At 50.1% G+C, this 14,092-nt stretch overlaps 1 protein-coding gene across 1 annotated transcript in view; it reads right to left on the bottom strand.

Moving 5' to 3' along the window:
* Positions 1-14,092, bottom strand: part of OLFM2 (olfactomedin 2) — a 43,021-nt gene that overhangs the window by 3,756 nt on the left and 25,173 nt on the right. The window contains exon 2 of the mRNA XM_028088865.2: positions 827-976. Coding sequence (XP_027944666.1) covers positions 827-976 — 150 coding nt within the window. The remainder of the gene's footprint in view (positions 1-826; positions 977-14,092) is intronic.

Raw genomic sequence — 14,092 nt, 5'->3', positions numbered from 1 at the left:
CCACCTGGTTAAGGTAAACTCAGAGACAGCACTGGGTGCTTGTGGAAACACACAGATTTTCCTGAACCCCTGTTCACACGACACTTGGAAGTTCTCAGAAACCCAACAGCCCAACACCCACCCTGGACGCCACAACGTATTTTTATAGCCATTCTCAACAATCAGCGGACCCCATGTGGATGTCCCAAACTGGCAAAGCAGTGCTGGTGTTGTGGGCAGGGCAGGATCCTGCAGAGTTCATGGGTGGGAGAGTCCAGGGCTGACCGGGATCTCTTCTGTTCTCACCAATCCCTCAACTTCCTCTTCTATAGGATAATGATGGTTAGCTGGTCCCTTTAGCTGACTCATGAGCACTTCAGCTGGATAGTGTCAAGGGACAGCAATCAGTCTATAAAGGGCACCAAAACATCCTCAGGGATGTTTTGAATGGGGACTGTTTTATATCGACCATCGTCGGAGGAGGATAGAATCTTGTATGTGTCTTGGGTTGGAGGGTGAGACCCCTCCCCAAGGGACACAAGACATTTTTCTCAGCAGGTGAGTCTGGTGAGTTAAAGAGCTGAGTAGGGCATGCATGGTGGGGCCAGAGATCATACACAGGAGACTCAGATGCTGCCTCCCCGTCCCCACACAACGCTCAGCTTCTCCAAAGAAGCACTGAACAGATATTGACTAAAATATCCACCTGGAGAGGAGCCAGGTTATCCATTAGCTCTGGTGGATATATGGCTATATCTGGCCCCCAGCTGGCCTGGATGGGGGTCGAAGGCAGGGTGGAAATTGGGAGATTTTCACAGTCTTCCTGGGGCACCTGGAAGGTTCTTACCTTCTCCATCAGCTGCCGCAACTCCCGGCTCCGGCCATCGCGGGAGCAGGTGCTCTGTGCCGGGATCACAGCCGTGCAGATGCATTTCCCGTCGGGGGCCTGGGCTGAGGTATACAGCTGCCAGCCTTCCTCTGGGCTTTGGAAGAGGGTCTGCAGGGAAGACAGGGGTCAGAGAGCAGGAACCCAGTGGGGGATTCACCCTGCCCATGATGGGGGAGAAAGAAGACCCAGGGAAATGACAGATGCCCTGGAATGTGTGCTGGACCATGTGCTGAATGCCTGATGCATGTAATCTCAATCCCTCCTCAAGGAAACCCATTTTACTGACGATGAGACTGAGGTATGGGGGGATTAAGGAACACGGCAAGGGAATTGTGGGATTCAAGCCCTTCCACAAGACAGGAATTTATTCTCTCATGCACGTTCACATACACACATTGCCTCCAGGTGTGCAAGTGGGCACAGACCCACTTGCACTGATCCCCAAACCTGGACCTCCCTCTCTGCTTTCCCAGCCCACTGTGAAACATGGGCTCTGGCTATACCCCAAGAGCCACTAAGTGCAACCCTACTGTTGTCATCTCCCACCCCACCCCTGCTCCTGAGAAGCCCAGGTAAGGTAATGGCCAAAGGGTGACAGAATCCTCATAGGGACTTCCAGGCCCTTGAAAAGAAAGCATCACTGCACACTCCTAAATTCAACTTCAGGTCAGTTTATGATGCTTAGGTAATTCAGGGATCAGTCATGGCTGTTTCCCAAGCCATCTCCTTGGAACACTGGCAATCTTTCCAGGCATGCTTGGCGATCAAAGAAATTTGTGCATTGTTGGGTGAAACAAGTTCCTTTGATGCAGGACTTATCAGAACCCTTGAAATGCTAATGTGCATCAAGAAACTCCAAAATTTTCTACACTTATTAGAAAATATGAGCGCCCATTCTATGCCTGGCATAGGGTCTGGGATAGGGCTAGGAAGAGAGAGGTGAAGAAAACATCTGGCTGCTGCCCATGGATGGAGGAGACAGACATCAAACATGTAACCCCACTGATACTTCTAGAACTATTCATTGCAGTGAATGCTCCAAAGAAAGTGCAAGGAGTAACAGGGGTTCTTCCTCAGGCTGGGGATTTCAGAGGAGGTACCCCAGAGAAAGGACATTGAAGTTGAACTTGAGGGATGAGTGGCAGGAGAAGGGCATAGGGGAGGGGACACTTGACAGCACAAATTCAAATCAATATCTGGAGGTATTTGAGAAACATTGTTCAAAAAGTATTGAGTAGTCACCGGATAGAACATGGTGGGCCCCCAGATTAGGCCCCCTTGAGCTCCCCCAGGACATACTGGACTTAGTCACAACTCTCAGTCTTTTTTCTTTAATCAGGGCATGATGGTCTCCTTTGTTCAGGAAATATTTGGTAAGCTCCTACTGTGTGTCAGGCTCTATTGTGGACATTGAAAACACAGCAGCAAATAAAATGTGCAAACACAAAAGCTCTTCTAGGAGCTTATATTAGACAAAGACAGAAATAGACAAGTAAATGCCAAATATTTAAAGGGTGATGAGTGCCATAGAGATAAGTAATATAGGGAAGGAATGATGGCAGGGGGGTGCCGTGGTTGGGGGCTGCAATTTTAAGGTGGCCTGGGAGGGCCTCCAAGAAAGTGTCATTTGAGTCAAGACCTGAAGAAGGTGAGGGATGAGCCATGCAGCTATCTAGGGATGTTCCAGGCAGAGATAAAAGCAGGTGCAAAGGCCCTGAGGCAGTACCATGCCTGGTATGTTTAGGAAACATGGAGAAGGCTGGCATGGGTGGAGCAGAGTGAGAAATGTGGTGGGGTGAGGGATGAGGGCAGGGAGGGGACAGAACAGCATGTTCAGGACCTGTGGGCTGTAGGAAGGACTTTGGTTATTCCTGAGGGAGGTGGGAGCCACAGGGGGTTCTGAACAAGGAGGGAGGTCACCAGACACAGGCGCCCTCTGGTGGCTGTGGGAGGGACAGACTGGGGAGCAAGGACAGAAGACCAGGGCGGATGAGACTGCATAGGTCCAGGTGAACAGGATGGGTGGTGGCCGTGGAGGTGGACAATGGAAGATTCTGGACCTAACCAAGATGTGTTCCTACATACCTGGAAGAAATTCTGATAAAACCCAAGTGTTTTACAGAGAAACAAAGCCCCACAATAATTGTTCATTTGGACAGCTGTTAACGGATCACCCTACCGAAGCTGTTCCCATGAGCCATAGCAGAGATAAGCCAGGCTGTGAGTTACGAGCAATCCTGGAGATGCGAGCTATTAGCCCACCTTTTTTCTCTCCCACTCAATAAAGTCTTTTTTTTTTTAAGCTTATTGTAATGTGAGCAAGTGATATAATTGTACAGATGAGCTTGACTCCTCCACTAATTTATAAGAAAAACAAACCATTCATATACGCCACCTGAAATTATTGTAATTAGTCATTCTTTGTGCCTTATGTTCACCCTTTTGAAGTTGGGGGATCCCCCTTTTTACCAGTCCACGTCTCCTCCATGGAGCAATGAAGTTACCCACCTTGCCAGCCTTTCTTGCATGCAGGTACAATTCAGGTAGAGCCAACATTCATGGCTCCCCAGGCCTTCAGTGCAGAAGCATCCAGGATTCCCCCACCCCCCCGCCAAAGCCCACTCTGCCTGTGCACTGGGCAGGCAGCAGAAGCCCCCTCCACCCCCACTCCCCCCAGCAGTCCTCGACAGTGCCACATAGGAGTTAGTGACAGATATCAGTAGCACTCTCACCTCTCCAGTAGGAGTGCTCTGAGGGGCATGCTGCAGACAGTTCTCCAGGGGAACCCACTGGGATCTTTGCTCCAGGTGCCCACGGCGGCGCCCTGCTCCTTAGCTCACCCTGCATGGGAGTCCTTCACTTCCCATACCGGCTCCTGGTGGTATCACCTCCCAGGTGAATACTCGCACTCAACTCCCCACCAGCTCTGCTTCTGAGGGAGTCCCACCTAAGACAGGAAGGGGGGACCCAAGAATGCCTTCCACCTTGATTCCAGGAGAATGTGAGACTAGTTTTGTCTCCTTTCATGACAAATCTGGTTCTTTAAAACAAAACAAAACAAAACAAAACAAAACTTGAGTCTAAGCACCCCCACCCGTGTCCCCCTGGCTCTGATCTCCAAGCAATTTGGACAGAACACACCCCCCCACACCTCCGAAAATTCTCGTCTGTGCAGAGACAATGCAGCCCAGTTCAACATAATTAACATCTCCTTTCTACAATTCCTAGTGTGTCCTTTGAAGCAAACGAGCCATTTTCTCTCAACACGCAAAATATTGAATTGTAAGAGAGAAGCAAGATTTAAGTGGCCAGGAGAGAAGGCCTCCACGGCTTTCCTAAAATAATTGTCTGCGTTGGACGCACCTCGCTGAAGTGTTCTCTGCAGCAGTGTAATTAAATGCCTGGGGCTTGGCTGCCAAATCTCAGCACAGCAGAGATCCCGAGTTTTGCCTGGCAGGTTCAAGTTCAAATCCGCAGTCAAGTTCATGTCCCCGGGAACCACTGGAAATGTCCTGGAAGGCTCACTGTTGGAGAGTGAAAGTGCCGGCTCTCTAACTGGGTTTAGCCTGGAACCTCGGTCATGAACTCTTGGAGGTCACAGTCCTAGGGATAGAGAAGGGCCTATCCTAAGAAAAATGCTTATGACAGCAGGTATGAGAGCCCAGGAACTGTCCAGGTACAGAAACCTGCGATCAGGTGGCCGGTCTCACCTCAGATGTGGCAAATGTGCTGGAGAAGCTCTAGCTGCTTTCTTGGCTGAGCTCCTGGTTCTGGAGTTTAATATTCCTGCTAATGAGCTCTAAGCGGGGAAGCTATGTGCTCAAGTAGCTGTTTCTCAAATCGTCTTTTCTGGCTGGGATTTTTTCCAAATACTTTCACTGAGGATGCTGCCCCAATTAAGCAGCAGTCCCCGTTAACAGGTCCAGGATTGACACGCAGGAAAAATTTTTCTCACTGTCACACCCAGGATCAATCATCTCAGCCTACATCTGCCACCTACATCTCGGTTCCAACACAATTCCTGGTTCCCCCAGGGGTGGAGGGATGGCTACGGGATCTTGTGGCAGCCATCCATGGAGAACTGGCTATCGGGGGTTAGCCAGCAGGAAGAGAGCAAGCAGCTGCCTCTTAATAAGACAAGGATATTATTGCATTTGAGGCCAGGTAATTTAATCAGGAGGCAGAAGTGGCTTGGGGCTTATATGTTTATTTGTACCCTGCCTTGTTCCAGAGGACTCCAAGCGATTTACAAGGATATTTGTAAACCACCACATGATAGCTCCAATTAGATAGGAGAGTAGGAATTCGATGTTTCTGGAGGGCAGTCTGCCAATCCGGAGCCAAAGCCTCAAGATTTCTTCATTTGCATTTAACCCAGTCAATCCCAGTGGAAGAATTTAGCCCAGAGGAATCGTGCGAACGAGCACTTGATCGCTACAAGGATGCACATTAAAGGGCTGTTTCAAGTTGGACCACTGGAATGTGCCCCCTCCAGTTGCTCGACAGTAGGGGGCTTGATTTCAAAACTTAAGGCACATGCATAGGAGGGAATACTATGCAGCCAAGAAAATTAGAGTTTAGTGGGGATTTTTATTGTCATCTTCAGATTGGTCTAATCTTCTAAATTTCTCAATCTTTTATTTTTTTTTTTCTTTTGCAAGGGAGACAAGGAAGGAAGGGAAAAGTAGGGACATAGAGCCAGAAATTAGGCTAAGAAAAACTCATCCTTTTAAAACCCGAACAACCAGCATATGGTCAGGCCATAAATTTGGCTCCAAGTTCCTCAGCAGCCAACTCAAAAAGGAAAAGCTGGTCATTTATGCGGTTCCCAGTGTCCTGAAACAAAAGCACAGCAGATGCTCAGGAGCAAGCTTAACTATTTTCAGTATCGAGAACAGGCAAGGATCTCTCCCACGATCCTCCCAAAAAGGAGTCCCTGTGACGTCACCAGCATCTTTCCCGGCAACATTCTTACACTGGGGAAGGGGGGTGTGTGGGCAAAATAGGTGAAGGGGATTAAGAGGCACAAACTGCCAGTTATAAAATAAATAAGTCACGGGGATGAAAAGCAGAGCATAGGGAATGTAGTCGATCTATTGTAACAACATCGTATGGGGGACAGATGGTGACTACACTCTCGTCGAGAGCATTGCATAAGGTATAGAATTATCAAATCACTATGTTGTACCCCTGAAACTAATATAACACTGTATATTTTTTCAATTAAAAAAACTTATGACAGGGGTGCCTGGGTGGCTCAGTCATTGAGGCGTCTGCCTTCGGCTCAGGTCATGATCCTGGGGTCCAGGGTTTGAGCCCCGTGTCGGGCTCTGTGCTTGGCAGGGAGTCGGCTTCTCCTTCTCCCTCTGCCCCTCCCCACTGCTTGCGTTCATGCGCGTGCATGCTCTCTCTCTCTCAAATAAATAAATAAAATCTTAAAAAAAAAAAAACTTCTGACAGAAAAAACTCATTTCCTTTGGATGTTTCTTACTCCTACTTGGATGGTAGAGTAGAGGCAGGTGGTTAAGAGCAGAGTCTGGGGGTCAGGCTGCCTGGGTTTATGTCTTTGCTTGGCCACTTGCTCATTGTCTGAAGCAAGTCACTTCATCTCTCCCTGCCTCGGGTTCCTCATCTGGAAAATGGGCACGATAGCTGTACCTACCTCACAGGGCTGCTGGGAAGCTTGAAGGAGTTAATGCCCTCTACGTGCGAGCGATCACAACAGTCAACAGCATGTAGTAAGCGCTATGTGTTTGCTATTATTATTATTATTACCCTCATGACTCTAAAGCTAGTTCACTAACTTCTTGAAATCAAAACGGTCTAGCTCAATGCAGGCAGAGAAGTGAGATGATCTGGAAGAACTGATGAGAGTCCCGTGGAGCTAGGGCTGAGGCCACAGGATGATGAACAGTCCCAAAAGGCCGATGTTGCAGAGGAGTGAGCCCCGCGGAAGATGGGTGGAGATGCTTGCTCTGTCCGCATCTGCATGTGGCTCAGTCGGCTCCCTGTCCTGGAGTATCTCCTAGATAGGATTTGACAGAGGGGAGTCCTGTCTCACTGTGGCCGGCCGGCAATCAACAAGTCTACACCGCTGGCCCTTGTCTCTGGTCCATCCTCTGGTCTTCCTGGAACACCCTGCTTTTCCCAACTCCATGTCTTTGCCTTGGCTGGACCCTCTGCCATCAACACTCATGCCCCATCTCATGGCCGGACTAACCCTTCCCATTCCTGGGGGCTCTTGCCTACATGTCTCTTCCAAAAGCAGGCTTGCTGTCCCTGCCCCATGTTACCCACCTCTCAAGGCATCTTGTGCTGGCCTTCCCTAATACCTCCACTTCTTCCTCGAGGTCAAACGTCGTTCTAAGCACTTTGTAAGTAGGTGATTGGCAGGGACTGTCATTTGGGCCTTTGATAGGGGAAGAAACTGGGGCAGAGGGTTCAAATCTCTTCCCCAGAGCTTCACAGCCTGCAGTATGGTCCTGGGCTTGAATGCAGGCCATCCGGCTCCCCTCACGCCATACCTTCCCAGGGCTCCTTCAAGGGCTGATCACAGAGGCCATTAGGACCTCACGGGTGTGACCACTGGCTTAAAGCCTGCCTCTGCCCCTGCCTGCTTGGCTCATTGACTGCATTCCCTGGGCCTGGCACACTGAATGTTTGTTGAATGACTGACTGAACAGTGAGTGGCTAATGGGACAGAGAGCAAACCTCTTGACAGATCCACCACGCGTTTCCCCTTCTGCCACCAAACTAGCTTCTGTCTGTCCTAAGGAGGGATCAGGGATTGTGTGATATCAGGCTGGAGACAGGCACCCGGCAGGTTGAGAGGCGGCCATGGCTTCTCCCTGACTGCTGGGATGGCAGAAGGGTCATGATGAATACACAGGGACATGCCTGTCTGCCATGTCTGAACTGTGACAGGGGCCGTGTCCCTTTGGAGGGCTTGAGAAAATAGCAGGCTGCTCCTGTCAGACCTCGAGATATTGGGCAAATGCCCTCTGAGTGATAAACTTGACAGGTCTTAAAGACGGTATCAGGTCACCCATGCCTCCACAGCCTAAGCAGCTGGGGCTTTGCCTGTGAGAGCCTGTGGCTGGGGGCGACTGCGAGTCCATTCACTCATTCATTCACTCACTCATTCATTCATTCATTCATTCATTCATTCCCTCCCTCCCATCTTGCCCTGAGTGGCTATCCAGGCTAGCAACACAGCACAACCTCTTACCCTCTGAAGCCACCCACACCTTGGGGACAGAAGACCCCTAGCACCGCTTGAGCCCAGGTCAAAGCAGTACTAATGTTCTAGGATGTCTTAGGCTCTGCCATCCCAGTGCCAATGTGGACTGATAATCAATGACATAGACTTCCTTGGGAAATGCAGGAGGAGACACAGGTCTTTCAGTTTGACTGACCTCCTCCGCTTAAGTCCAAGGAAGGTGTGGAGAAGGCTTGCCTTGTGCAAGTATTTACACACTCAGTCCGTCCAAATGTGGCCCACACTGTGTTGGAACCACCATGAATCCCTGCAGACAGCTCTAAAAGTAGGGTGTATGGGCAGGGTTTTGCATCAAGCCTATGGATTCTCATACAAGGGTCACGCCAGTCATCAGACAGGCTTGCTTTGAGAAAGTGCAAGTCCCCCACAACCCCCGCCCCTAAAACTCATGAACACCCTATTTGAGGAGACCTTTCTGGGAGGGAACAAACCTTCTCCCGAGCCTGCTTAGTCTCCCAGGGCTCCTTTCAGGTCCTCCATGACTCCTGAACTCTTTATCAGCCCAGGGCCTTTGAACTTGCTGCTCACCACACAGTTGTCCAGATGAGCCATAATGAGGGCCTCCCCAGGGTAGATGCAATTGGGATGGACAAGTCAGAGTTCACAGGATTTGCAGAGGGGCCAGACATGGGTGGAAGGAAAGAGGAGGGAGATGAGCGATAGGGTGGGTGGACGGGAGTGTCATGTGCTGAGATGGAGAAGGCTGGAGGAGGGGCCTGTGGCAGGGGCAAGGGCAGATGGGGGGAATGGAAATCAAGAGCCTGAGATGTTGGGGCGCCTGGGTGGCTCAGTTGGTTAAGCATCTGCCTTCGGCTCAGATCATGATCCCAGGGTCCTTGGATCGAGTCTGACATCGGGCTCCCTGCTCAGTAGGGAGCCTGCTTCCCCCTCTCCCTCTGCCTGCTGCTCCCCCTGCTTATGCTCTCTCTGTCTGTCAAATAAATAAATAAATTCTTAAAAAAAAAAAAAAGAGTCTGAGATGTGCATTTGGGTGCCGCCTGCGAGGGATGGGATTTAAAGTCACGGAATGGATGAAGGAGAGGAGCAGACACCAAGCACCCCACCCCCACTGAGGCCGCCTATTTTATTTAACACTTGCAGCGCTTGCCCTTTGCTATGGACTGAATGTTTCTGTCTCCCCAAAATTCGTATGTTTGAAACCCAGCCCTCAGTGTGATGGTATTTGAAGGTGAGGCCTTTGGTAGCGAGATTGGTGCCCTGATAAGAGGCCTCAGAGAGCTCCCTCCTCCCTCCCACCATGTGACGACACAGTGAGAAGACAGTCTATGAGCCAGGAATCTGGTTCTCTTCAGACACTGAATCTGCCAGGACCTCGACAGACTCTCAGAACTATGAGAAATAACGTGTCGGTTGCTTAAGCCCCTCCATCTATACTTCGTGTGTTCTGCAGCCCAAACAAACGAAGACACTAAGCTGCTTTACAAACGCGAAGTCCTCATAGCCACCCCTCACGCAGTGGGGTAGGTACTAACACTAGCTCCATTTTACAGACGGAAAACTGAGGCACAGAGAGGCACATCAGTCGTCCAAACTCACAAGGCGAATAAGTATCCAAGCCGGGATTTGGACCCTAGCCTGTCAGACTCTCAAATCCTTGCTCTTAGCCATGATGCTCAGGGGAGAAGAGCCTCTCCCTCCATGGAAGCTTGGCCTCAAGACTTACAGCTCTGATCCATTCTCCCCAGAGAAGCCAGAGCTGGCTTTTGACATGTCACTTCCACATCGAACCCTTTGTAGCTCCGGGTGCCCTCCGCATAAAGCCAGTCACTAGTCCTGCCCCACGGAGCCCAGCTGAATTCTCAGCCTCTCCACTTGCCTGTCTCCGCCCCACACAGTTATTTTAGTTCCTTTTCCCTGCCTCTGGACTTTCGTCCAGAGCTCTGTGCTTTGCTTAGGACACTCCCCTCCCCTCCCTTCACATGGGGAAAACCTGCTCAGGCCTCCGCAGAGTGGGGTGCTCTGGTTTCGATGCTTTAAATGGCATTTTTAGTATTGCCCCCAAGACATAAACACAGAGAGTCCTGTGACCATGGGATATGCCCGTTCTATGCAAAGAGAGGTCCTTCAGCATCACGAAAGTGGTAGTAATAATAATAATAATAATAATTAATAATAGCATCATCATCATCATTATCAGTAACAGCTAACACGGATGGCACACATCCTGTGAGCCAAGCCCTCTTCTGGGTGCTTTGCAGCTGATTTCTCACCAATCCTCATAGGAACCCTATGCAAGTCCTGGATAGGCAGCTATTCTTTTGTGAGATCCTAAGCAGGTCACTTGGCCTCTGTCATTTGTAAAAAGGAGATCAAAACTGCCCTCTGCTCTCTGAACACACACACACACTTAGTTGTAAGCTGCGGGACAGCTTCCCCTGCTCCTCATGGTTGGGAACTACATTTCCCATACTGCCTTGCTCTCTGGCTTCCAGGAAGGTGCAGCCAATGAAAGGCATTCAGGGAAGATCTGGGGGCAGGACAAAGGGAGAAGCAGGAGTATTTTCCCTACAGTTACATCTCCTCTGTGGCTTCAGCTTTCACTAATAGTTCTACTCCTGGGCTCTGTTTGGACTACTTTTTCTGTTTGACCCCAAGTCCTCAGGGATAGAGGCTCTCTGCTGTTCCTAATCGCTGGGTTTCATCTCCAACCCTTGTTTAGTTTTATACCTCTTCCATCATCTTTGTATCCAGTTCCCCAAATTAAAATCCCTACAATTCCTCGAAGAGATGTTTCTTTAGTCAGACTCTGAAGGAAACAGTAGTTGCTCAATAAACACATGTGCACAAACAGGCAGCTCTAGAGTTGAACAGCACAGGCTGACTTCAGTCCAAATTCTGATCTTTTCTTCCTGTGTGACCTGGGGCAAGTAGCTTCACCCCTCTGTGCCTTTCTTAACCTCTCTGCTTTCTCATCTAAAAGTTGTGATCATAATAGCCAGGCTTCAGAGGGCTGTCACCAGGATGAAGAATCAGTACATGTCAAGAGTCAACTGCAGTGCCTGGCACGCTGCATGCTCAGTCAGTAGGACCTTTTCTAAATAATTATTTTATTCTGGAATAATTTTAGATCTACAGAAAAGTTGTGAAGACAGGCTGGAGAGCTTCCGTACACCCTCCACCTGATATCCCCTGTTGATAACATCTTACATATCCATGGTACCCTTGTCACAACTAAGAAACCAACATTGGTGCACCACTATGATTAAATTTCAGACTTTATCAGATTTCCCCAGTTTTTCCACTAATGTCCTTTTCCGGTCCAGAATCCCACGCTGCATTCAGTCCCCACATCTCCTTCATCTCCCTCATCTCACGTCGAGATGTGATCGTTTCTCAGCCTTTCCTTGTTTCTCGGGACCTTGACAGTTTTGAGGACTAGTGGCTAAGGACTTTGCACATGCCCCACTGGCTTTGAAGGGCAGGAACCAGGTCTTAATTTCTCCCCGCGGTTCCCTGGCACACCGCCCGATGCCTACCACACAGTAGCTGCTTCACAGACACTTCCTAAGTGAATGAATACATGAATGGCAATCATTTATTTCTTTATTCTCCCACACCCCGTGTTCTGTAGGCATCCCTGCCAGAGGCTAGATCTAGAAAAGTTCACAGTGAAATAAAAGCTCTTCTCTTTTCAGAAGGGTTCCTTTTTGATCCTTTCTTTGTAGACATCAAGGATTCATTTCTTTAATATTTAGGGTTTTTTTGTACCAAAGAGAAGCAGCTACATTTGCATCAGACGTCTCATTTTTCAAGGCAGGGGAGAGAGATCTTTCCAGCAAGACGGGTTTCTTCCTTCCCAGAGCTGTCATTTAATTTCTCTGCCTCTCCCTCCCTGGCCTTTGGGCCGCTGGCAGGGGCAGGATGGGGGTTTGGGGCTCTGGAATCATCCACACTTTGATGTCCTCTCTGTCACAGCCAAGGAAGCTTAATTAGAACCCCACAAAGTTGCCGAGACTAAGCCAGCCTCAGGAACTGGTGCAGGAGCCTGGCTGGTGACGGAGATGAATTAGAAGCTTTATTTCCCGTCCCTCTGAATGGCTCAGTATCTGCCATGGGGACCTGGAGGCCTGCCTTTGGGTACACAGAGTGTGCCCCTTTTCTAACATTAGCAGGTCAGAAATGGGAACTCCCTTTAACCATGCAGGCCTGCGGTTCTGGCTCCTTTTTATTTCTCAGCCCTGGCAGGCGAGGCTGAATGCAGGGACATGAGAAAAATGCCCCCATCGAGGTCATTCCCCACCGCCCCCACCACAGTCCCTGCTGCTGGAAGACACTGGCCCGGGTTTAATCTCTCGCCTGAAGTTTGTCAGAAGTAAAAATGAGCCTGGGTGAGCTTTTCCGACACTTCCGTCTACTTATACAGGAATTCAATTTCTAGACTGGGCATAAATTTGCAGCCATCAGCGCCCGCGGTGGGGGCTGGGGCTGGGCATACTGGCTGGGGATGGATTTCTGAAATCAATCCGTCGGCGCATGGAAAAGGTCGTCATGGGGGAAATTTATCTTCCATGGCTGGCTGAGGCATTTCATGCCTTTAGCCAGGGACGCCCCTGAACAAAATGGAGGTGTTTGCTTCGAGGCTCCCAGGTGGGAGCTGGAGGGAGGAAACCTTGGAAGGCTGGATAGTGTGATCAGGTGACAGGGGACCAACCTGCCAGCTAATAAATCACAGGGACAGCCAGGGGCCAGCACTGCCTGAAAACCCAATTCCACTGGTTCTGTGTATGCCCCTGGTGGGGTGGCAAGTTAACGTGGGGTCCAAACCTTTTGTCATTTGGCTGCATCTTTGACAAACATCCTGGGGTTTTGAGGAAGTGAGTCACAAAGGCACTCGGTTCCTCCAGCCGAGGTGAGGCCACAGAGCATGGTCACTGAGGGCTCCGACTCTGGAGCCCATCGCCTAAGTTCGAATTCCAGCTCTGCTGTGTGACCTTGGGCAAGCGACAGCCACCCCAAGCCTCCGTTTCCCCAACTGTAATATGGGGCTAAGAACAGGCATGATGTTATTGAGATTGCTGTTCATAGATTCAAATTGCTTAACACAAGCAATGTCATACACAAGGGAGTGCGATAAAATGGACTATGGAATAAAAATAAGCAGGTAGGTGCTGATGGGGAATAGAAAAAGGCAGCCCAGTATCTGGGGGGCCAGACAGTCTGCACTTAAATCCTGGCTCTGTGTTACCTTGGGCAAGTTACTTACCCTCTCCGAGCCTCAGTTTGCCTGTCTCTCAAAGGGGAGGGGGTTGATGACAACGTTGGTGTTTTGAGGGTTAAGGGAGCTAATATATTTGAAAGACAAGTGAAGGGGCGAATATAAAACAGTAGGACAAGTGTCATGCTGGGGGCAGTATAGGATGCTGTGAGCAGAGCCTGGCTAGGGATCCTGGGTTTGAGGGCTCAGGGACAGCCTTCTGGAAGAAGCCATAGCCAAACAGCCTGGATGGATGGGCAGGAGTCAGCAGGGTGAGTGAGAGGGTTCTAGGCAGAGGGAGCAGTGTGGGCCAAGACCTGGGTTGGGGGGCAGAACTGGGCATCCCACCAACATTTATCGAGCACCTACTATGTGCTCGGCACGCTTCAGGCCCTGGAGACACAGCAGCAAATGAGACAAAAATCCCAGCCTTCGGTCAGTTCCACTCTGGTAGGAAGGAGTGCAGCACACTCGAAAGTTGTGCAGTGGGGATGCTGAAGCTCAAACTGGGAGGCGGGAGGTGAGTCTGTCCAGATCCTCTCTCCCCACTCCCCCTCCCTCTCTGTGCTCTGGGAGGCTGACTCCTGCAGCCCTCGCCTCCCCTGCCCTCCAGCGTTCGGTGGAACCTGGTCAGTGATGGTAGCCATAGGAGCCAGGGGGGCAGAGGAGAGAGAGTTTGGCGGGGGGACAGAATCCAGCCCGTAACCATGTGTGAGTAGGGAAGGATCTG

This window comes from Eumetopias jubatus, unplaced genomic scaffold (assembly GCF_037043125.1).
Source record: "Eumetopias jubatus isolate StellerSeaLion01/CBP00866 unplaced genomic scaffold, mEumJub1_p1.0 scaffold_1, whole genome shotgun sequence".
NCBI lineage: Eukaryota > Metazoa > Chordata > Mammalia > Carnivora > Otariidae > Eumetopias > Eumetopias jubatus.
This window is presented reverse-complemented; position numbering and strand designations above follow the sequence as displayed.